This window comes from Salmo salar, chromosome ssa16 (genome assembly GCF_905237065.1).
Source record: "Salmo salar chromosome ssa16, Ssal_v3.1, whole genome shotgun sequence".
In the NCBI taxonomy this organism is placed as follows: domain Eukaryota; kingdom Metazoa; phylum Chordata; class Actinopteri; order Salmoniformes; family Salmonidae; genus Salmo; species Salmo salar.
The window spans coordinates 75,598,672-75,620,280 of NC_059457.1; the positions used below are offsets into that span (position 1 = coordinate 75,598,672).

The following is a 21,609-nucleotide window of genomic DNA, read 5'->3' on the forward strand; positions in this document are numbered from 1 at the left end:
TGTGCCCTGTGGAATGTTGTCCCACTCCTCTTCAGAGGCTGTGCGAAGTTGCTGCATATCGGTGGGAACTGGAACACGCTGTTGTACACGTCCACCCAGAGCATCCCAAACATGCTCAAAGAGTGACATGTCTGGTGAGTTTGCAGGTCATGGAAGAACTGGGACCTTTTCAGCTTCCAGGAATTGTTTACAGATGGACATGAGGCTGTGCATTATCATGCTGAAACATGAGGTGATGGCGGCGGATGAATGGCACGACAATGGGCCTCAGGACCTTGCCACGGTATCTCTCTGCATTCAAATTGCCATCGATAAAATGCCATTGTGTTCGTTGTTTCTGCCTGCCTGCCCATACCATAACCCCACTGCCACCATGGGGCACAGTGTTCACAACTTTAAAATCAGCAAACCGCTCTGGTGGACATTACTGGAGTCAGCATGCCAATTGCATGTTCCCTCAAAACTTAAGACATCTGTGGCATTGTGTGGTGTGACAAAACTGCACATTTTAGAGTGGCCTTTTATTGTCCCCAGTACAAGGTGTAATGATCATGAAGAAATTCTCACTAACAGGGATGTAAACAAATTTGTGCACAAAATGAGAGAAATAAGCTTTTTGGGCATATGGAACATTTCGGGGATCTTTTATTTCAGTTTATGAAGCATGGGACCAACACTTTACATGTTGCGTTTATATGTTTGTTCAGTGTACATAGTATGTTGCTATAGGAATGTTTTGCAAACGTTTGAGCCCACTGATCTGCATAGCTGCATCTTGATGAGTAAACAGGAGCATAGCTATAGATGAACTACACTCGTCAAATAGGTGTAAAAGTGAAATGATGCAAATTGGCTACCTTTACGCACCAGATGTCCAAATTAACAGGATGATAGAGGGGATTTATAACCAAACACTGAACTGGATACTATCAATTTATGTTATAATAATCCAAAATTCAGTCTTGCCTTGTGTTCCTGTAAAGGTTATTATATACTGCTCAAAAAAATAAAGGGAACACTTAAACAACACATCCTAGATCTGAATGAAAGAAATAATCTTATTAAATACTTTTTTCTTTACATAGCTGAATGTGCTGACAACTAAATCACACAAAAATAATCAATGGAAATCCAATTTATCAACCCATGAAGGTCTGGATTTGGAGTCACACTCAAAATTAAAGTGGAAAACCACACTACAGGCTGATCCAACTTTGATGTAATGTCCTTAAAACAAGTCAAAATGAGGCTCAGTAGTGTGTGTGGCCTCCACGTGCCTGTATGACCTCCCTACAATGCCTGGGCATGCTCCTGATGAGGTGGCGGATGGTCTCCTAAGGGATCTCCTCCAAGACCTGGACTAAAGCATCCGCCAACTCCTGGACAGTCTGTGGTGCAACGTGGCGTTGGTGGATGGAGCGAGACATGATGTCCCAGATGTGCTCAATTGGATTCAGGTCTGGGGAACGGGCGGGCCAGTCCATAGCATCAATGTCTTCCTCTTGCAGGAACTGCTGACACACTCCAGCCACATGAGGTCTAGCATTGTCTTGCATTAGGAGGAACCCAGGGCCAACCGCACCAGCATATGGTCTCACAAGGGGTCTGAGGATCTCATCTCGGTACCTAATGGCAGTCAGGCTACCTCTGGCGAGCACATGGAGGGCTGTGCGGCCCCCCAAAGAAATGCCACCCCACACCATGACTGACCCACCGCCAAACCGGTCATGCTGGAGGATGTTACAGGCAGCAGAACGTTCTCCACGGCGTCTCCAGACTCTGTCACGTCTGTCACGTGCTCAGTGTGAACCTGCGTTCATCTGTGAAGAGCACAGGGCGCCAGTGGCGAATTTGCCAATCTTGGTGTTCTCTGGCAAATGCCAAACGTCCTGCACGGTGTTGGGCTGTAAGCACAACCCCCACCTGTGGACGTCGGGCCCTAATACCACACTCATGGAGTCTGTTTCTGACCGTTTGAGCAGCCACATGCACATTTGTGGCCTGCTGAAGGTCATTTTGCAGGGCTCTGGCAGTGCTCCTCCTGCTCCTCCTTGCACAAAAGCGGAGGTAGCGGTCCTGCTGCTGGGTTGTTGCCCTCCTACGGCCTCCTCCATGTCTCCTGATGTACTGGCCTGTCTCCTGGTAGCGCCTCCATGCTCTGGACACTACGCTGACAGACACAGCAAACCTTCTTGCCACAGCTCGCATTGATGTGCCATCCTGGATGAGCTGCATTACCTGAGCCACTTGTGTGGGTTGTAGACTCCGTCTCATGCTACCACTAGAGTGAAAGCACCGCCAGCATTCAAAAGTGACCAAAACATCAGCCAGGAAGCATAGGAACTGAGAAGTGGTCTGTGGTCCCCACCTGCAGAATCACTCCTTTATTGGGGGTGTCTTGCTAATTGCCTATAATTTCCACCTGTTGTCTATTCCATTTGCACAACAGCATGTGAAATGTATTGTCAATCAGTGTTGCTTCCTAAGTGGACAGTTTGATTTCACAGAAGTGTGATTGACTTGGAGTTACATTGTGTTGTTTAAGTGTTTTTTGAGCAGTGTAGTTTTGTTGCTTTATATTCATTTTTTATCTGTTTTCAGATCCACTTTCCTAGTTTTTATTTAGTTTGTTTTCTCAAAAACATTTCTATATAGTTTAAATATTTTTTTTGTTTCAGTTTTAGCGTTAAGCTTACTGTATGCCTCCCAGTCTAAACAGTTTGTGTGCATATTTTATGTCAAGCCAGGGTAAGCCTACACAAAACACAGCCCTCATTTTAAGTCTTTCTAAAATCCCCTATGAGAGAAATTAATGGTGGAAAAACGATTAATTTCCCTGTTTGACCGCCAGGTTTTATGGGTATTATGACACCTCCACTGTGGGGCTCTATAGTGTGGTTGGATTAATATAAATTAAATAATAGCTCATAATGTGAGTCTTGACACAGACATCTGCTTCTCACGGTTAAAAAAAAGAGGACATCCTCTTGCCAATGGCTGAAGTCTAACCCATGTGCAGACCCGTTTCTGGCGGTTCGTTGTTTATTTCGTCATGATAACCAGTTATTCGGTAAGAGCACCCTTCACTGTGACTTTTTCTGTTGCCAAAGTTAATAATCGAGACGATCAAGCAGACGTTTTCTTTTTAGGCTCGTGAGATCAGCGACATCCACCGGACCCTGAACGGATTATCGTATCGATTTATTGATTGGCTATGTGTCGGATTTAGGCTACATTTCCAATATATTTGAAACACTTTTTACTAGACCTAATACCATTGTAATAACTTAATTGTTTCTCTCCAGATGTATTCTATAACAAACAAAACACTTTTTTTATTTGTAATTTTTGTAATATTGTTTTTTATAGGTGATCAGATAGACATCTTGCAAGATGATTTTTTTTGGCTTCTTGGTGATTTTGACGTCAGTCCAAGCTGGTGAGTTTCTTGAGACCTAGGCTACTACTCTCTCAATCATGTAAAACTCATCAATAAGCATTCTCTATTTTCCAAAGGCTTGTGTCATTATTTGTTTAAAACTAGAGATCTCTGCTCTACCTCTGCTCTTTCTGTCATTATCATACAAAGGTCTTGGACACAGAAATGGATCTGTAGCATAATGTACATATAGGTGTTCTGCCTGTCTGTCTTCCTTTCTGACTAATCATCTATTCATCCATTTCTCCTTCTCTCTCCCTCAAACTTTTTCCCATCCTTCATCCCTCTCTCACATGCTGTGTTCTCCATCTGTCCATCCATCCCCCCAGTGTCTGTGCCTACCTTCTCCCCCGTGTATGAGCTGAAGGTAGGGTACGGAGACAATGTCACCCTCCCCTGTGACTTTTCCTCCTACCTGGGCCAGGAGGATAAGGGGGAGGTCCGCTGGGAGGCCATGGGGCAGGAGGTGGCCTCTATGGAGGTTGGGAACATCCTTGGTGAGGCCAGATGGGACGACGGGGCCAAGGGGGTGGAGGTCAAAACGACAATGGGGTTCTCTTCCCGGGTGGAATTCCCCCCAGCAGAGAGGATGAGAGATGGAGACTTCTCTATGACCATCCAGGAGACAGTGCTGAGCGATGAGGAAATGTATGATTGTATCTGGCTGGGCCGCAAGACCATCTCTACGCTCTGGCTCAAGGTTCAGGGTAAGTCTGTTTCAGGCTTTCCCATTCAGAGCCGCATTCTGTGGTTGGTGGAGTTGACCAGCGGCCATTTTGGGTGTACCATTTGGAATGTTTGATTATCTTAATTTATGCTTATCACATCCTCTCATCCCTCACTCTTTTCTACTACTCTCCATCCCTTCTCTCTCTCAGAGCCCGACCCTCCACGCTCTATCACGCTGTTCAAGGGAAGCCCGGTCACTCTGCCCTGCTACGGTGTCATCCCCAAGACCCAGCCCACCAGCCAGATCTACGTCCAATGGCTGAAGGACGATGTGGAGATCATGACCCTTAACCCTGGCCCAGACGACAAGGGACCTAAGGAAGAAGACCTCCGTCTCTCTCTCCCACCCAACAACCTGCTGGAGAACGGTGACCTGTCCTTGTATATCTACAAGACGGAGCTCAAAGACCAGGGAGTCTATCGCTGCTTCTACAAGTCCAGGGGCTTCGAGGACCCTAAGAATGGGATACCAGAGGTTGTCTCTCTCACCATCCTAGATCCACACACTGACCTATATAACTTAACAGGTAGACCTACACACACTGACCTATATAACTTAACAGGTAGACCTATACACACTGACCTATATAACTTAACAGGTAGGCCTACACACACTGACCTATATAACTTAACAGGTAGGCCTACACACACTGACCTATATAACTTAACAGGTAGGCCTACACACACTGACCTATATAACTTAACAGGTAGGCCTACACACACTGACCTATATAACTTAACAGGTAGGCCTACACACACTGACCTATATAACTTAACAGGTAGGCCTACACACACTGACCTATATAACTTAACAGGTAGGCCTACACACACTGACCTATATAACTTAACAGGTAGGCCTACACACACTGACCTATATAACTTAACAGGTAGGCCTACACACACTGACCTATATAACTTAACAGGTAGACCTACACACACTGACCTATATAACTTAACAGGTAGACCTACACACACTGACCTATATAACTTAACAGGTAGGCCTACACACACTGACCTATATAACTTAACAGGTAGGCCTACACACACTGACCTATGTAACTTAACAGGTAGACCTACACACACTGACCTATATAACTTAACAGGTAGGTCTACACACACTGACCTATGTAACTTAACAGGTAGACCTACACACACTGACCTATATAACTTAACAGGTAGGCCTACACACACTGACCTATATAACTTAACAGGTAGGTCTACACACACTGACCTATATAACTTAACAGGTAGACCTACACACACTGACCTATATAACTTAACAGGTAGGCCTACACACACTGACCTATATAACTTAACAGGTAGACCTACATACACTGACCTATATAACTTAACAGGTAGACCTACACACACTGACCTATATAACTTAACAGGTAGGCCTACACACGCTGACCTATGTAACTTAACAGGTAGACCTACACACACTGACCTATATAACTTAACAGGTAGGCCTACACACACTGACCTATATAACTTAACAGGTAGACCTACACACACTGACCTATATAACTTAACAGGTAGGCCTACACACACTGACCTATATAACTTAACAGGTAGACCTACACACACTGACCTATATAACTTAACAGGTAGGCCTACACACACTGACCTATATAACTTAACAGGTAGACCTACACACACTGACCTATATAACTTAACAGGTAGACCTACACACACTGACTGATCATCTCTGACACCTTGAGTTTGTTCTTTAATTTGTGCTCCTTGTTTTTGAGTGCGAGCGCTAGTAACATATATTTTTCAGTGTTTTTCCCTTTTGTAACACAGGAACAGAGAATGTCACCAGTAGCTCAGACTTTAGTGGGACTAGTGGTGACAGTGAGAACCCAATAACATTCTTCACTTTGGTGACCCAAGATAAGGAGGATATGCAAGGTACTGTACAGGTGTTGCAACATTTGAAAGCTATTTTCTCCCCAATGCTTATTATTACTTATTGTTTTTGTTATTGCTGGGACATACTGGTAACATTTCATTACATCATTACAGTGACATCATCTGAGCCAATACTAGTGCAGACAGAGATGACACCATCATCACCTGACCCAACCTTCGGTGAGTGTTATGTTCTAAATGTTTTGGAAGTACTGTAGATGAATGTTGGAGACGTAGGCAATGTTGAATACTGTGCCCCACTATTCTCCCTCGCCCCCCTCTTCCCTCCTCCCTCTTCCCTCCTCTCCCTCTTCCCTCCTCCTTTCCCAGAGGATCCAGAAGACGTGTTGGCAGTGTGGGCAAAGACCCTTCCGCTGGTGCGTATCGGGATAATCACCGGGGTTCTGCTGGTTACAGCTCTGATCTTCTTCCCTCTGCTGGCTCTCAACAAGATCCCATCCTAGACCCACATTAGGAAGAGAGGGTAGACGCAATGGTTAGGGCAAGGTCATTCAATTATGGTTCTGGAGGGCTGAAAAACATAGTTTTCATTCTCTTTTAATCAGACAGACACAGATCTGAATCAGTCAGGTGACTCTCGGCCAATCAATTACATCCATTGATAATTCACTCAGGACTAGTAACTTTTTAAAGTGTATACAGTGCATTTGTAAAGTATTCAGACCCCTTTGCTTTTTCCATATTTTTTTACGTTAGCCTTATTCTAAAATATATTACATTCTTTTATCAATCTACAGACAATACCCCATTATGACAAATTGAAAACATGTTTTTATACATTTTTGCAAATGTATAAAAAAACAGAAATACCTTATTTACATAAGTATTCAGACCCTTTGCGATGAGACTCGAAATTGAGCTCAGGTGTATCCTGTTTCCATTGATCATCCTGGAGGTGTTTCTACAACTTGATTGGAGTCCATCTGTGCTAAATTAAATTGATTGGACATGATTTGGAAAGGCAAACACCTGTCTGTAAGGTCCCACAATTGACAGTGCATGTCAGAGCAAAAACCAAGCCATGAGGTTGAAGGAATTGTCTGTAGAGCTCTGAAACCGGATTGTGTTGAGGCACATTTTTGGGGAAGGGTACCAACAAATGTCTGCAGAATTGAAGGTCCCCAAGAACACAGTGGCCTCCATCATTCTTAAACTGAAGAAGTTTGGAACCACTAAGACTCTTCCTGGAGCTGACCTCACGGCCAAACTGAGCAATCGGGAGAAGAGCCTTGATCAGGGAGGTGACCAAGAACCCGATGGTCACTCTGACAGGTGACCAAGAACCCGATGGTCACTCTGACAGAGCTCCAGAGTTCCTCTGTGGAGATGGGAGAACCATCAGGAAGTACAACCACCTCTGCAGCATTCCACCAATCAGGCCTTTATGGTAGAGTGGCCAGACCGAAGCCACTCCTCAGTAAAAGGCACATGACAGCCCGCTTCAAGTTTGACAAAAGGCACCTAAAGGACTCTCAGACCATGAGATACAAGATTCTCTGGTCTGATGAAACCAAGATTGAACTATTTGGCCTGAATGCCAAGTGTCACGCCCGGAGGAAACCTGGAACCATCCATACCGTGAAGCATGGTGGTGGCAGCATCATGCTGTGGGGATGATTTTCAGCGGCAGGGACTGGGAGACGAGTCAGGATCGAGGGAAAGATGAACGGTGCAAAGTACAGAGAGATCCTTGGTGAAAACCTGCTCCAGAGTGCTCAGGACCTCAAACTAGGGCCAAGGTTCACCTTCCAACAGGACAACGACCCTAAGCACACAGCCAAGACAACGCAGGCGTGGCTTCGGGACAAGTCTCTGAATGTCCTTGAGTGGCCCAGCCAGAGCCCGGACTTGAACCCGATCGAACATCTCTGTTGAGACCTGAAAATAGCTGTGCTGCGACGCTCCCCATCCAACCTGACAGAGCTTGAGAGGATCTGCCTAGAAGAATGGGAGAAACTCCCCAAACACATTTATGCCAAGCTTTTGGCTTTGTCATTATGGGGTATTGTGTGTAGATTGATATGGGGAAGAAAAACAAATGAATCCATTTTAGAATAAGGCTGTAATGTGACAAAATACGAAGGCACTGTATATGTGAATAGTCGGAAAATGCTACATTATCTTAGCCACAATAGAGCTACAGCCTCTATGCATTTGTCCTCTGCGATGCTGGATCAACCCCTCATCTGAGCTGCCAGTGAGAAGTCTGAGATCGTTTGATGATGTCTGCACTGCTACGTCCGCTGAATGCTTTGGAGGTTGTGTATTGGAATGTGGGATTGGACTCAAGGGCTCAGATGAACCCTGCTATGCTGTCCATATATAGTATTCCTATCTCTCCCTGCACAAGGAAATATGTTTATTGCTACTAGTGCTGGAACGATGACAAGGGCGGGGAGACCGTCTTCAAATACTGAACTGCACCGTTTGAAAACACAGTGTTGGATGTACAATAAACGTGTGTTGTGAGCGCATGGCAAATAAACATTGAAAAGACATGTTCTTGTCTGTATAAACAAAATGAGAAAATGTACTTTACACACACATAGTCAAAGGACTATCATTTAATTAAATCAGATAGACATTTTTATTTTGGTATTCCAGACCATAACTCCTACGGTTACCCACATCTCTTCACTTTCAGCTAACACGTTACATTTGTTTTTATACAGACCGTGTAAATAACGCTACCAACAAAAGCGGACTGAAAGCTCAACCTAGACAGTATTAAATTAATCTGTCCAAAATGAGACAGAACTATCAAGTGTGAATCACTGAAAATTAATGTTCCAAATGGGTAACATTTGATATTGACAATTTGGTCATGAGGAGAATGGTGTTTTTTTCCTCCCAAATGCATTAACACTATGAACAGCTTCTTGAAAACGTCATTTGAGCTTCAACACATAAGATAAACATTCAAAGTAGGATTAAAAATAAAAAACGGAGTTCCAGAACCGTTTTAAAATATCAGTAAATGTATTTTGCTTCCAGAGTAACACCATCTCCTAGTGTTGACCAGTAGGCAGCAGATACGGCTCTTCTGAACGCGTGTGGTGTGTAGGCCCAAAACATAGAATAACAACGGACATTCCAATACAAATCATCGTTCCCTGGCGGGTGACTTCAAATTCTCTATGTCCTCGTCAGCCAGAAGGGTCTGCGACTCAAGTCATTTTTCTCCTGTGTGTGTGCGAGCGCTGTATCTCAGTCTGAGTGTGTTTCACTATGTGTGTGTGTGTGTTAGACGTTGGAGGAGAACAGTGGTCCAGTGGTAGCAGTGGTGAACACAGGCCCTGTATAAAGCCCCGTGTCCCCTGCCACCTCTCCCATGGCCTGCAGAGCCACCGTGGCAGCCATGGCTTTGGCATGCTTCTTATTGGGACTGGCTGACGCAGGCTGGAAGTCTTGACCATTTACCACCACCTGGGGTACAGAGAGAGAGAGGAGGAAAGGGGAGAAGGAGAGAGGAAGAGGTTATAACACAAACCATCTGACAAAGTCATCCATAAACTAATAAACAAACCCTTTCAAACACACAGGCTCATAGCGCGTATCCACACCTTGAATAGGAAGTTCTTGCGGTGGTCTGGGCCACTGTGGGTCACCATAACAAACTCCGGAGGAATCCACTTCTTCTTGTTGCACATCTCCATCAGAGCAGACACTGGGTGCTTACCTGGGGGGCAGGTGGTCAATACATTCATTCAAATCAATACAATTCTAATTGATTGATTCTATAGCACTTCAAAAAAATGCAATATTGGTAAATTGAGTGAGACTGAGTTAAAATCCTGTGTGTGTGTGTGTGTGTGTGTGTGTGTGTGTGTGTGTTGTACTCACCCAGTAGATCCTTCATCACAACCATACCGCCCGACTTCTGAGTCTTCTCTCCCTCAGCCACCAGACCTATGGTCAGATTATACACACATTATTAATCCTCATCAACTACACACGTCATTAACAGTCATCAATAACACATTATTAAGCATCATTAATAGCCTTCTGGAATAATATCGCGATGCATAATGCTCTGGTGGAAAGCATGGGTCCCTTCATTTCACCTTTGCGGTCGGTCTTGAAGTCGATGATGATTGGCTCGACAGTGCCCTCGCGGTGTCGCCCTAGCCCCTCCCCCGTCCGCCATCCCATCTTCCTCATGAGAAACTCCCCTACTCCTCCCGAGACCGGGGCTGCTCGCAAGAACTGATCCTACAGAGAAAGAGAGAGAGAAAGAAAGAGGAGAATAACAGAAGAGAGAACCATGGAGTGAGGAGGAAGAGGAGAAGAGTGAGGGGAGAGGAAGAGGCGAAAGCAGATAATTAGTTTCCACCTTGAAAACATCTCAACCACCTAATCCACTCACTGTCTCTCATCCAGTCACACCACTGTCACAGTCAGACTTGAGTTAGAGACTACCTTCAGGACAACTCACATACCTCTGGATAACAGTGAGTGTGTGTGTGTGTGTGTGTGTGTGTGTGTGTGTGTGTGTGTGTGTGTGTGTGTGTGTGTGTGTGTGTTACTCTGTCTGTAGTAACCTCTACTCCTATGTGAAACACTAGAAATAACCATTTGTGGTGGCAGCTTTTGAAAATCGTGCGTTTGAGAGAACATTTCTAGAGAAACTTCAAAACACATTAAGAGTACAGATGAAATGAAATCAATTCTGTGGTGAAACTCAAGACACAGCCGAGAGACTTATTTCTTCACACATTATACCACATGTAGGTAAATAAGAGGGCGCTGTGCCTTGACACCTCATTTCTTTCTGTCTCACACACACACACACCTTTTCTCTCACACACACACACACACACGGTTACACAAGATGTATAGTAAGGCGCTGTGTGGTGTACGTACCTAGCCCCTCATCACCGGCCCAGCATCAGACAGGAAATGAGAGGGGGGCCTGACTGTGGCCATGGCAACAAGGACAGCTACAAGGACTGACCCTGAAACAAGTGTCCAATACACAGAGAGGTGAAAGTTCACAGGTCACCCCTGTGAACCCACACCTCTCTCTCCCTCTGCTCCAATCCAGACCCCTCTTACCGACCCCCTTCCTCAGGCTGCCCCAAGGACTGGGAGGAAGTTGCCCCTAGACACCTAGGTCAGCTTGGAGTTAGGATTTGCAGAAGGGAAGCTGATCCTAGATCTGTGACTAAGAGCAACTTCTGACTGCAGCCTCCCCCAGGGCAAGGGAAAGAGCACAGGCATGTCCATGGACACCTGTAACTAGCCTAGGTCCCTCAGAACAGAGATCTCCCTCAGGCAGTGGTCTCCAATTGTGGTCCTGGAGCTAATGTGCAGGTTTTTGTTACAGCCCTAACCTATACAACTATGCTGGGATGGAACAAAATCCCGCACAGCCTGGACTAGGGTTGGAGAACACCGTCTGGTCTAAAACTAGACCCCGCTCATCTACTGGGAAACGGAATGCACCAGGACTGGTTGCTAGGGGCACCCAACAACCACACAAACAACACAGTCCATATGCTGGTAATGCTAGCGTGCTGTAAATCAATGTTAGCTGCTATAATGCTAGCGTGCTGTAAATCAATGTTAGCTGCTGTAATGCTAGCGTGCTGTAAATCAATGTTAGCTGCTGTAATGCTAGCAAAATGCATGTCACTAACATTAGTATGATCAATGTACTCTCATCCCTATATCATGTCTCTGAACATGTCCAAAGCATATGTCCATGGCATCTGCCCATAGCATCTGCATGTGAAGGATGTGTCGTATTAAATGAAGAATGAACTCAGCAGATCCATCTCTCTCTATAGCTAAATGATGTGACAATGTGTAACCGAACCTGAGAGAGATTCCTCAGGATGTGTCATTTAAAACAGTAACGGCAGCACCCTGCCTCTGTGTGTTTACAGAGCTCAGGGAGGCTTGGGGTACAGTTACACCCACTGGCTTCAAACAGCCCACTATAGAAACACTACAGGGTAGGAGAGTTCAGACGGGGTCCACAGACAGAGGACAAACAACTATGGTCATCTCTGGGCATGATGACATTCTGTGTGACTGGGTGTGGGGGAGCGATAGGGAGACACCGCTTTAGGGAGACAGCGTGACGGTAGAGACTATAGTAACCTGTCTTAGGGTACATCTGAATAGTCTAAAGTCACTTCCTCATCTAACGTCCCCAATAACATCTGACCCAATAACATCTGACCTGATCTGAAAAGGCAGGATAGGTGAAAGAATAGAGCTTTTCCCTTTCCCCTGCTCTGAGATCAGTGTGAATCCAAGGAAAGAGACGAAGAAGCTTCTTTAGACTACTGAGACAGACCCATAATCTCTGCCTTGCCCTGGGGTGCTAGAGGACAAGGGGGGTTCTGGGGTCTGCAGACTTACTTCCAGCTCTCCTCTTCCTCCCCCCTCCCTCCCTCTCCAAGTCCCTATTCCGACTCCGAGGGGGACTCTATTTAGTGGACAGACCAGAGCACCACTAGTAGACGGGTGTCAGACCAGAGCACCACTAGTAGACGGGTGTCAGACCAGAGCACCACTAGTAGACGGGTGTCAGACCAGAGCACCACTAGTAGACGGGTGTCAGACCAGAGCACCACTAGTAGACGGGTGTCAGACCAGAGCACCACTAGTAGACGGGTGTCAGACCAGAGCACCACTAGTAGATGGGTGTCAGACCAGCATTTGCACCTGCTTTGGTAAGAATGTCACAAGTAAGGAATCTGCATCGCTACCCTTAACATGGTGTACCCACTTCACAGGAAATGGAATTGGTCAGAATGTGTGTGTTGCGGGGGAGGTGTGGGGGGGTGATTGAAGTACAGGGAGATTTTTGTTCAGTCTGGGTTCATCATGTTACCACTGTTACAGACCGCAGTGCAAATATCAGGCTGAGTCAACATAAACAAGTCTTCCTTCACCGTCAGAGCATCTTTCTGACGCAGACAGAAACACACAATACAGACAACAGATGCTCACACACACATAAACTATGTGCGTTAGTGCTAACAAGGGTTGCCATGGTAGCAGTGGACCCCACGTCTCGGGGCCGTTACATCTGCCCTGGATTCCACTGAGTAACAGTGGAACTACTCCATTCTAACCCAGTGTTCTACATCAACAGAACATTTGTCAAACTAAATACAGTCTCCATCTCTATGCGTACAGACATTCAGTTATTTGACTAGGGCTGGGTGGTGATTAGGGAGCAGGCTGAGGAAGGCTTGTGAAGTGGGTACACCAGTGGGCATGGGCGATGCAGACACCTGTAGGGTAGTGGGGTGGTATGTTTGGGGTGAGGAGGGTGTGTGGGGAGCAGGTAAGACAGTGGACAGTACCTTTTTGATCCAGGCCTGTGGTCCGCTGTTGGACAGCTCCTCTGAGCTGAGCACCGTTGCTCCAGTAGAACCTGTAAACAGACCAGGGATGGTGTTGGACTGGGCCCACGCATCCACCTAACAGAGAGGAAGGTTTAGTGTGTGAGAAAGGAGGTGGAAAGAGCGTACATTATGCTTCTACCAACGCTTGTTGTTTACCTGTTCCTGGGCACGGCTGAGCATGCAGATGGCGCTGACGTCGTACGGGTTCTCAGCCAGACGCTTCTGGGCCTTCATCCTCTCACCGACTGCCTGGGTGATGTCTACAGGCTAGAGGGGGAAACACAGGAGTCAGCACCACACACACACACACACATCATTCACACATTCATGCAAAAACACAATACTACACACACATATACACCAGTGAACAGCCAATAAAACTAATAAGGAAAATCCATTCACCGTACAAGAAAGAAATCTAGACTTACTCCATGAGACCTAGATCAGTTATATGAAACTACTTACATCTACGTAGTCGTCAGTATTTGGATTTTTTAGAGTTGTCAGTATTAGTAGTTGTACACCCCCCCCCACAAAAAAATAAAACGCAACCTGTGGAATTTCAGCCAGCTTTGTTTAATAACAGTTGCATCAAATACAAAATAAGCACAAATTAACAGCAAGGTCACGGATGACGTCACCCGATTTCTCATTGGTCTGCCCATCTGACGATTTATGACTGATCGATAACTCAATTCTAAACCACTAGTCATCGCCTGGGAGTCAGATTATTAAATGGTATTGCTCTGAGATTTGAGAGGTCAATTAATGCCCTTGATTGTACATTCAATTTGGAATTGGTGGGTGATGAGGGTCAGTGTTTTACATGCCGCCCTCAGAAACAGCTACTCCAGAGAAACCCAGTCAATGCTGCTATAGGGTCAGATGAGGAGCACTGGTATGGCATTCTAACTAAACTCACCATACCATCTAAACCAGTGGTTCCCAAATCTTTTTCTCCTGCTGGGCATGACAACCCACCTAAGGCTTTTGGACTTTTCTACTTTCAAATCAACCACACCAATGTTTCTAGCTACTGTGTATAACCATAGAACCTGGTCTCAAACTACTTCCCAATAGGAATCAGCAGTGACCTACCATTTCGGAAACCACTGATCCAAACCACTACATGTGGTAAAACACTGGGTTAAAACTAAAATCCAAAAATAAAGCACATATATTTTTAACGTGTATGATTTTGAAATGCATAATATCTCAACTCACTTTCTCTCCCTCCACGACGACTCTCCTAAAACCCCCTCATCTCTCTTAGTGTCACCTTACCCCCTCCGCCCCCTCCCCTCCGTATCCCACCTGTAGCGGCGGCTCCGGGAACACACTATCACTCTCCGTGACGACCGCCGGCTCCTCCGTTGCCACGGACACCGCAGACAAAGGCGCATCCCCAGGCGAAGTTTCCGTGGCAGCCGTTGCCAATGCCTTGGTCGCCGCCGCCTTGGCCTTTTCCGCCTTCTTGTCGACGGTCACCCACTCTCCGTAAGCCCCTCCCCCGTCGCCCTCCTTCTTCCTGTGCTGGGAGCCCGACGACACGGGGAACTCCTTGGCGAACGCCGCCTCGCTCCGAACCGCCAACGCCGGCGATGGACGCACGGACGCGTTCTGAGAGAGGAGGAGGGAGGAGGGGCAGTACAGGAGTAGGAGGGGCGGTGGGGGGGGGGGTTACTGTTAAAAAAATGGGAGGAAAAAAATATAAAAAGACAAAGAGGTGTGTTTCAACAAGGGGAATGGCTGGTTATCATAGCAGTTATTGGGCCCAGTCTCAATCTGGAGGATTTATCTCTAGTGCACTTCAACCAGCAAACTTCACTCACATGACTGAGGTCTCCTTGGGATGGAAGTTTGTGGGAAAGTGCGCAAGAGTATAAATCTACCTGGTTTGGTTCTGGGCCCAAGGAGGCTTGCTGTCTGCTTTGCCCATCGCCTATGTTGGCTCAATAGGAAAAACAGTATGTTATGTTGTAAAATGTTATGTGGCAGCAATAGAAACAGCTCTTAACATCAGCCCAGGGCAAAACAGACAGCATACTGCAGTTCACTTCAACCATTCACCCAGTTAGGCACATCTCTTCAGTCCCACATAGTTAAAGACTAGTTACTGTTTAGATACTATGTTCAAACAGTAACTATGTTCTGAAAATTAAATATCAGTTCAAACTGCCTCGATACATTTTTTATTAATAAGGAAATGTTTAAGCTCAGAATTTACTGTATATTATGAGACATGTTGATGCAGTGTGTTCCATGTTCTTACATTGAGGCTGAAGGAGATGCCCTTGACCTCCCTCAGGGCGGCTCGTCCAAACGGTTTGCCGTCGTCCTCGTCGTCAGATATACGGGGTTCAGCGAGGGCCAGCTCCCCTCCCTTCTCCACAATCTTCTTACACTTCTACAGAAACACACAGGACACAGCTCGAGGGTCCATGTTTCCATTTCCACATACAATTTCATGTCCAAGATTTGTGTTTTGTTATGAAAAAGGTGCAGGACTACATTTTGCACCAGGACAAATGCTTAGTAAATCTTCTCCAAAGCATATCATTACACGATTGTCGTCATCATCATGACATTGAAGAGCACTTACGTCAGTGAACTCCTTGATGCTGATGCTGTTTGCCTGCTTGGCCACCTTCCTCTTCACATCCTCGATGGTGGCCATGTTGGGCTGGGGGGGACCTGGCGGGGGCTTGTTGGTGATGCTGGGGAGCGGGGCCATCTGGTGCATGGAGGCCATAGATCCCATACTGGCCAGGGCCGCCGTCATTGTGGCAGCTGTCATGCTAGCCATAGCTGCATTCATGGTCATGCTCATAGGCATGTTCATAGACATGTTCATGGGCATGTTCATATTCATGGGCATGGAGAAGGACATGGGGTTGTTGGGGTTGGGTAAAGGCAGCTGGAGGACCGCTTTGGGTCGCAGGCTCTCTGGGATGGGTATCCCAGCCTTGGCACACATGGCGGCTGCATTAGCCTTAGCAATCTCCAGCAACTGGTCTTTATCTGTGAGGAGGGATGAGGAACACATCACAAACTCGCATTGAGACTTACTGTACACCGGTGTTTTTGTCAAGTTACCAACGGGGAAAATAAACTTATTCAATTCAAATACATTGATCATTCCAAAAAAAATTGGGACATTCTTACCCAGCTCTGTGAGTCGTGGCGGGCTTTTGCTGGTGTCGCGGTTGGTGCGTGCCGGAGACCGCTTCTTGCGGAGGATGAGGACCGGGGAGTGGCTTGGCTCACGCTTCCAGCGGTCCCTCTGGCTCAGCTGGTGGCTGCCGAATGCACCCCTCCCCCTCCGCCGCGAACCGGAGCGTGACCTCGATCGCTTTGACCTCCGAGCAGGAGACCGTGACTTGGACCGTTTCCTTTTCGGTGACCTAGACTTTGAACGCTTGTTCCGCGTTCTGGATTTGGACCGTGATTTCTTCTTTCTCGTCCCGGACGTTGAGCGAGACTTCTTCCTCCGAGACGGCGTCCTGGACTTCCTCTTGTGGCCTGGCGTCGAGGACCTCGATTTCCTTTTCCTCCCTGGAGACTTGGATCTGGACCTCCTCTTCTTGGAGGACTTTGCGTCAGAGCGTTTCTTCTGACCAGGAGACTTTGACCTGGACTTTTTCCTCTTTGAAGGAGACCTGGACTTTGAAGATTCTCCTTCCTTCTCTGTCGTCTCTGCCTCTCCAGATGTCAGCTGTGGTTTAGGTTGAGGTGAGGCAGGCAGCTCTTCACCCTGAGGTGTCACCTTGTCCCCTCCATCAGCATCCGTTTTGGGGGGTAAGGAATCTACAGAGCCATCCAGGGTTTCTGAAGTAACAGGTCCATCCGATTCCCCTGGCTCACCAGTTGGCTGGCAGCTGTGGTTAGGATCAGAGGCTGACAATGACTGGTGGTCAGTGGAGGCCTCATGCGGCTCACCTGAAGGCACCTCGGGAGGAATAGGGCACTTCTGTGGAGACGTCAGACATTCTGAGGGCTGGGAGGAAACGGCTGGCTCTCCCTTACTGCTGTCCCCTAAGAAGGGTATCGGCTTCCACCCTCCTCCAGAGGCGGCGGCCACATTGACGACACCCTCAATGCTGCTTTCGGAAGCTAGGGCTGGCGGATCGATTGGAACCATTACCTTTTCGTCTTTCACAGCGAGCTCATCTTTAGCCAGAGCCGCAGAGGGATCCTTCTCGGCTGATTGGCTGTCTCTTGAGGCAGACGTGGATTTGTCGTTTCTGGACGGAGAGGGAGATCCTGAACGCATCTCTCGGTGTCTCGACTGAGATCTCGTCTTAGATTTCGATCGCCTTCTGGATCTCGATCTAGACCGTCTGTCTTTCTTCAAGATCACGAGGGACCTTGACCGGGTTCTCCTGCCTCTCCTGCCAGACCCAGACCTTCTAGAATGTGACCCGGACCTCCGGTGCCGTGATCTGGAACGTGTGTGTCCGCCACCTCTTCTACCGGACCTCGATCTGGATCTCCCTCTCCTGTCCCTGGATCTGGACCTGCGCTTGCCTGAACGAGACCGTGAGCGTCTGGAGGAGGACTTTTCCGGACACTTCTCCTCTAGTTTAGGGATGATATCAGGCAGATCCTGAGTTTTGCTCTCCTTGTTCCCAGGCTGAGGCTTCGACTCAGACCCAGATGAGCTGTTGGACTTGTCACCATCTTTCTTCTGCTTTTTTTTCTTCTTCTTCCCAGAATGTCGTTTATGCCGCTTGGATCTCCCATCATCCTCTTCCCCTGTGGAATTAATGAGAATATTTTAGAAACGAATCATCATGACATTTGATTCAATGGTGCAATATGTAGACATTTCTATTACCTGGTTGCTAAAATTCTGTTTGTGACAAAAAGCTAAATGTTGTGTAGAGAATCACTGTACCATCTAGCTAAACTGCTGTGAAATATATTTTCAATAACCAAAAACGTAAAATGACAAACAGATCTACCATCAAACTTGCGTTCAACGAGAATGACAGATCTAGAACTCACATTTCAATGTGTCTGCTAATTATTAACATCAAACTGAAAAGGTCCACCACTGCTGTTATGCATATGCTTAGTAGTAGTTTGAGACTACTTACCAGTCTTTGCCTTGTCTCCATCAGAGTCTGCTGCTGATTCTGAGCCGCTCCCTTTCTCTTCCTTACGTTTCTTCTTTTTGCTTTTGTGCTTCTTGTGCTTCTTATGCTTCCTGTGTTTCTTTTGTGGGACATCACCCTCTTCCTTATTGGCTACACCATCTTTATCTGCATAAATAATACAGTACATTACAATTTCATTTGAAATAGACGCTTTCACCTGATCAAAACTGGAGTATCAGTGCAAATAAAGGAAAGGAGATGAGAGAAAAATCACTTTGGACTATTGAGATACAGCCCTTGTGTTACTGACCTTGTGTGTTGTTGATCCCATCTGCTCCTTCTGCAGTTTTACCATTGGGATGGCCTTCATCTGTCAGACTTAATAGAGAGAATGCAGGTATGAGATGACACCTGTACTTGAACTTACAGTATGTTCACTCAACTTTCTTATCAGCAGGGGTCTTGGTTTTTAACAACATGACACCAGACACCGAATGGACAATATCCATAAGTATGCAATGCATGAGCTTGAAAGATTAACGTAGTCTACAATACGGACAGGGCTTGTAAGTAAGCATTTCACTGTAAGGTCTACACCTGTTGTATTCGGCGCATGTGACAAATAAAAATAAAATGTGATTTGACATGCGAGGTAGTTAGCTACTGTTATTTAGCGTTAACCTCTAATTAGAACGTGACTGTGAAACAAACTCAAAGGCATAACTACAAGTCCCCGGCATTGCTTTTGACATAGCTAGCTAAATAAAAAGTCCGGATAATCCAAAATGTGTGTGTGTATGGCCTTTGCACACTGTAGCTCAGTAAAGCTAACGTTTTGGTCGAGTTCTAGCAAAGAGATCGCGTCCTGGTAAACTGCTAACGTTGGCTTGTTAGCAATCCACATTTAGCATGATTAGCTAGCTAGGAAGGTGCGTAGTGCGAACAAGCCCTGTACCTGGTGCCACGTTAGCTACCTGGTTTGCTTGAACTAAATAACCACAGTATAATCATCTTTGCAAGAACCAACCCATGAAACTACTGTGTTATTAGTCAGCTAGTTAGCTAGCTAAATACATTGTAGCCACAGCAACTGCCTGCCTTGCACACTTTGTACTGCCGGACACGCCAGCTAGCTAACCTAGTAGGCCAGCACAGAAAATTATAACGTACATTTCTCAAATTGCCCGAACAAACCATTCATGCCAGTAAAGTAGGCTGTATAAAAACATATTTACATGATATCTTGACTCTCATCTTCAATTTCTTTTATCTTATTTACTACGAAATCGCGAAAAATTTGCTCGATGTTGGCCGCCATGTCTTTAGTAATCCCTCAATGCCGACATCCACCAATATGTTCTCCGCGGCGTCCGTTCAGCGCATGTGTAGCAGCACAGAACGACACCGGACGTTGGTTGCAACCAACCTCACATCTACAGTCGTGGCCAAAAGTTTTGAGAATGACACAAGTATTAATTTTCACAAAGTCTGCTGACTCAGTTTGTATGATGGCAATTTGCATATACTTCAGAATGTTATGAAGAGTGATCAGATTAATTGCAAAGTCCCTATTTGCCATGCAAATGAACTGAATCCCCCCCGAAAAATGTCACTGCATTTCAGCCCTGCCATAAAAGGACCAGCTGACATCATGTCAGTGATTCTCTCGTTAACACAGGTGTGAGTGTTGACGAGGACAAGGCTGGAGATCACTGTCATGCTGATTAAGTTCGAATAACAGACTGGAAGCTTCAAAAGGAGGGTGGCGCTTGGAATCATTGTTCTTCTTCTGTCAAACATGGTTACCTGCAAGGAGACGTGCCGTCACCATTGCTTTGCACAAAAAGGGCTTCATAGGCAAGGATATTGCTGCCAGTAAGATTGCACCTAAATCAACCATTTATCGGATCATCAAGAACTTCAAGGAGAGCGGTTCAATTGTTGTGAAGAAGGCTTCAGGGCGCCCAAGAAAGTCCAGCAAGCGCCAGGACCATCTCCTAAAGTTGATTCAGCTGTGGGATCGTGGCAACACCAGTACAGAGCTTGCTCAGGAATGGCAGCAGGCAGGTGTGAGTGCATCTGCACGCACAGTGAGGCGAAGACTTTTGGAGGATGGCCTGGTGTCAAGAAGGGCAGCAAAGAAGCCACTTCTCTCCAGGAAAAACATCAGGGACAGACTGATATTCTGCAAAAAGTACAGGGATTGGACTGCTGAGGACTGGGGTAAAGTAATTTTCTCTGACGAATCTCTTTTCCGATTGTTTAGGGCATCTGGAAAATAGCTTGTCCGTAGAAGACAAGGTGAGCCCTACCATCAGTCCTGTGTCATGCCAACAGTAAAGCATCCTGAGACCATTCATGTGTGGGGTTGCTTCTCAGCCAAGGGAGTGGGCTCACTTACAATTTTGCTTAAGAACACAGCCATGAATAAAGAATGGTACCAACACATCCTCCGAGAGCAACTTCTCCCAACCATCCAGGAACAGTTTGGTGACGAACAATGCCTTTTCCAGCATGATGGAGCACCTTGCCATACGGCAAAAGTGATAACTAAGTGGCTCGGGGAACAAAACATCGATATTTTGGTTCCATGGCCAGGAAACTCCCCAGGCCTTAATCCCATTGAGAACTTGTGGTCAATCCTCAAGAGGCAGGTGGACAAACAAAAACCCACAAATTCTGAAAAAATTGAAGCATTGATTATGCAAGAATGGGCTGCCATCAGTCAGGATGTGGCCCAGAAGTTAATTGACAGCATGCCAGGGCGTATTGCAGAGGTCTTGAAAAAGAAGGCTCAACACTGCAAATATTGAGTCATTGCATCAACTTCATGTAATTGTCAATAAAAGCCTTTGACACTTATGAAATGCTTGTAATTATACTTCAGTATTCCATAGTAACATCTGACAAAAATATCTAAAGACACTGACGCAGCAAACTTTGTGGAATTAATATTTGTGTCATTCTCAAACTTTTGGCCACGACTGTACAGACTGAAGAAGTTGTTCATGTTTGGGTGCGTACTGTCTTTGCCTCTCTCGGT

At 46.2% G+C, this 21,609-nt stretch overlaps 2 protein-coding genes across 6 annotated transcripts; one reads left to right on the top strand and one right to left on the bottom strand.

Moving 5' to 3' along the window:
- Positions 1–2,881: 2,881 nt before the first annotated feature.
- LOC106574732 (uncharacterized) lies at positions 2,882–8,601 on the top strand. 2 transcript variants are annotated; one of them, XM_045697871.1, is made up of 8 exons: positions 2,940–3,070; positions 3,370–3,439; positions 3,769–4,146; positions 4,318–4,695; positions 5,975–6,082; positions 6,197–6,262; positions 6,413–6,459; positions 8,454–8,601. In XM_045697871.1, exons 2-8 carry the CDS (start codon positions 3,394–3,396, stop codon positions 8,487–8,489), a joined length of 1,059 nt encoding a protein of 352 aa, XP_045553827.1. In that variant the 5' UTR covers positions 2,940–3,070; positions 3,370–3,393; the 3' UTR covers positions 8,490–8,601. The 2 variants fall into 2 exon arrangements, with proteins under 2 accessions (XP_014006227.2, XP_045553827.1); XM_014150752.2 differs by lacking the exon at positions 8,454–8,601 and having other exon boundaries at positions 2,882–3,070; positions 6,413–6,847.
- Positions 8,602–8,666: 65 nt separating this feature from the next.
- LOC106574731 (protein SON) lies at positions 8,667–19,970 on the bottom strand. Of its 4 annotated transcripts, XM_014150750.2 has the most exons (13): positions 19,802–19,970; positions 18,877–18,944; positions 18,567–18,731; positions 16,633–18,222; positions 16,070–16,488; positions 15,740–15,874; positions 14,782–15,087; positions 13,624–13,734; positions 13,426–13,542; positions 10,168–10,315; positions 9,947–10,012; positions 9,667–9,782; positions 8,667–9,529 (listed from the first exon to the last, which is right to left on the bottom strand). In XM_014150750.2, exons 1-13 carry the CDS (start codon positions 19,882–19,884, stop codon positions 9,347–9,349), a joined length of 3,507 nt encoding a protein of 1,168 aa, XP_014006225.1. In that variant the 5' UTR covers positions 19,885–19,970; the 3' UTR covers positions 8,667–9,346. The 4 variants fall into 4 exon arrangements, 2 of the variants coding, with proteins under 2 accessions (XP_014006225.1, XP_014006226.1); XR_006759830.1 differs by lacking the exons at positions 8,667–9,529; positions 9,667–9,782; positions 9,947–10,012 and adding an exon at positions 10,967–11,058; XM_014150751.2 differs by lacking the exons at positions 8,667–9,529; positions 9,667–9,782; positions 9,947–10,012 and having other exon boundaries at positions 10,262–11,058.
- Positions 19,971–21,609: the final 1,639 nt, after the last annotated feature.

What these genes read in the sequence shown, in the direction of transcription:
- LOC106574732 (XM_014150752.2), top strand. Translation starts at nt 3,394, where the DNA reads ATGATTTTTTTTGGCTTCTTGGTGATTTTGACGTCAGTCCAAGCTG. An exon ending in GCTCTGGCTCAAGGTTCAGG is followed by an intron (nt 4,147 to 4,317) that starts GTAAGTCTGTTT and finishes TCTCTCTCTCAG; the next exon opens with AGCCCGACCCTCCACGCTCT. An exon ending in AGATAAGGAGGATATGCAAG is followed by an intron (nt 6,083 to 6,196) that starts GTACTGTACAGG and finishes ACATCATTACAG; the next exon opens with TGACATCATCTGAGCCAATA.
- LOC106574731 (XM_014150750.2), bottom strand. Translation starts at nt 19,884, where the DNA reads ATGGCGGCCAACATCGAGCAAATTTTTCGCGATTTCGTAGTAAATAAG. An exon ending in TGGAGACAAGGCAAAGACTG is followed by an intron (nt 18,223 to 18,566) that starts GTAAGTAGTCTC and finishes TTAATTCCACAG; the next exon opens with GGGAAGAGGATGATGGGAGA. An exon ending in GCATCTCCTTCAGCCTCAAT is followed by an intron (nt 15,088 to 15,739) that starts GTAAGAACATGG and finishes CTCCTCTCTCAG; the next exon opens with AACGCGTCCGTGCGTCCATC.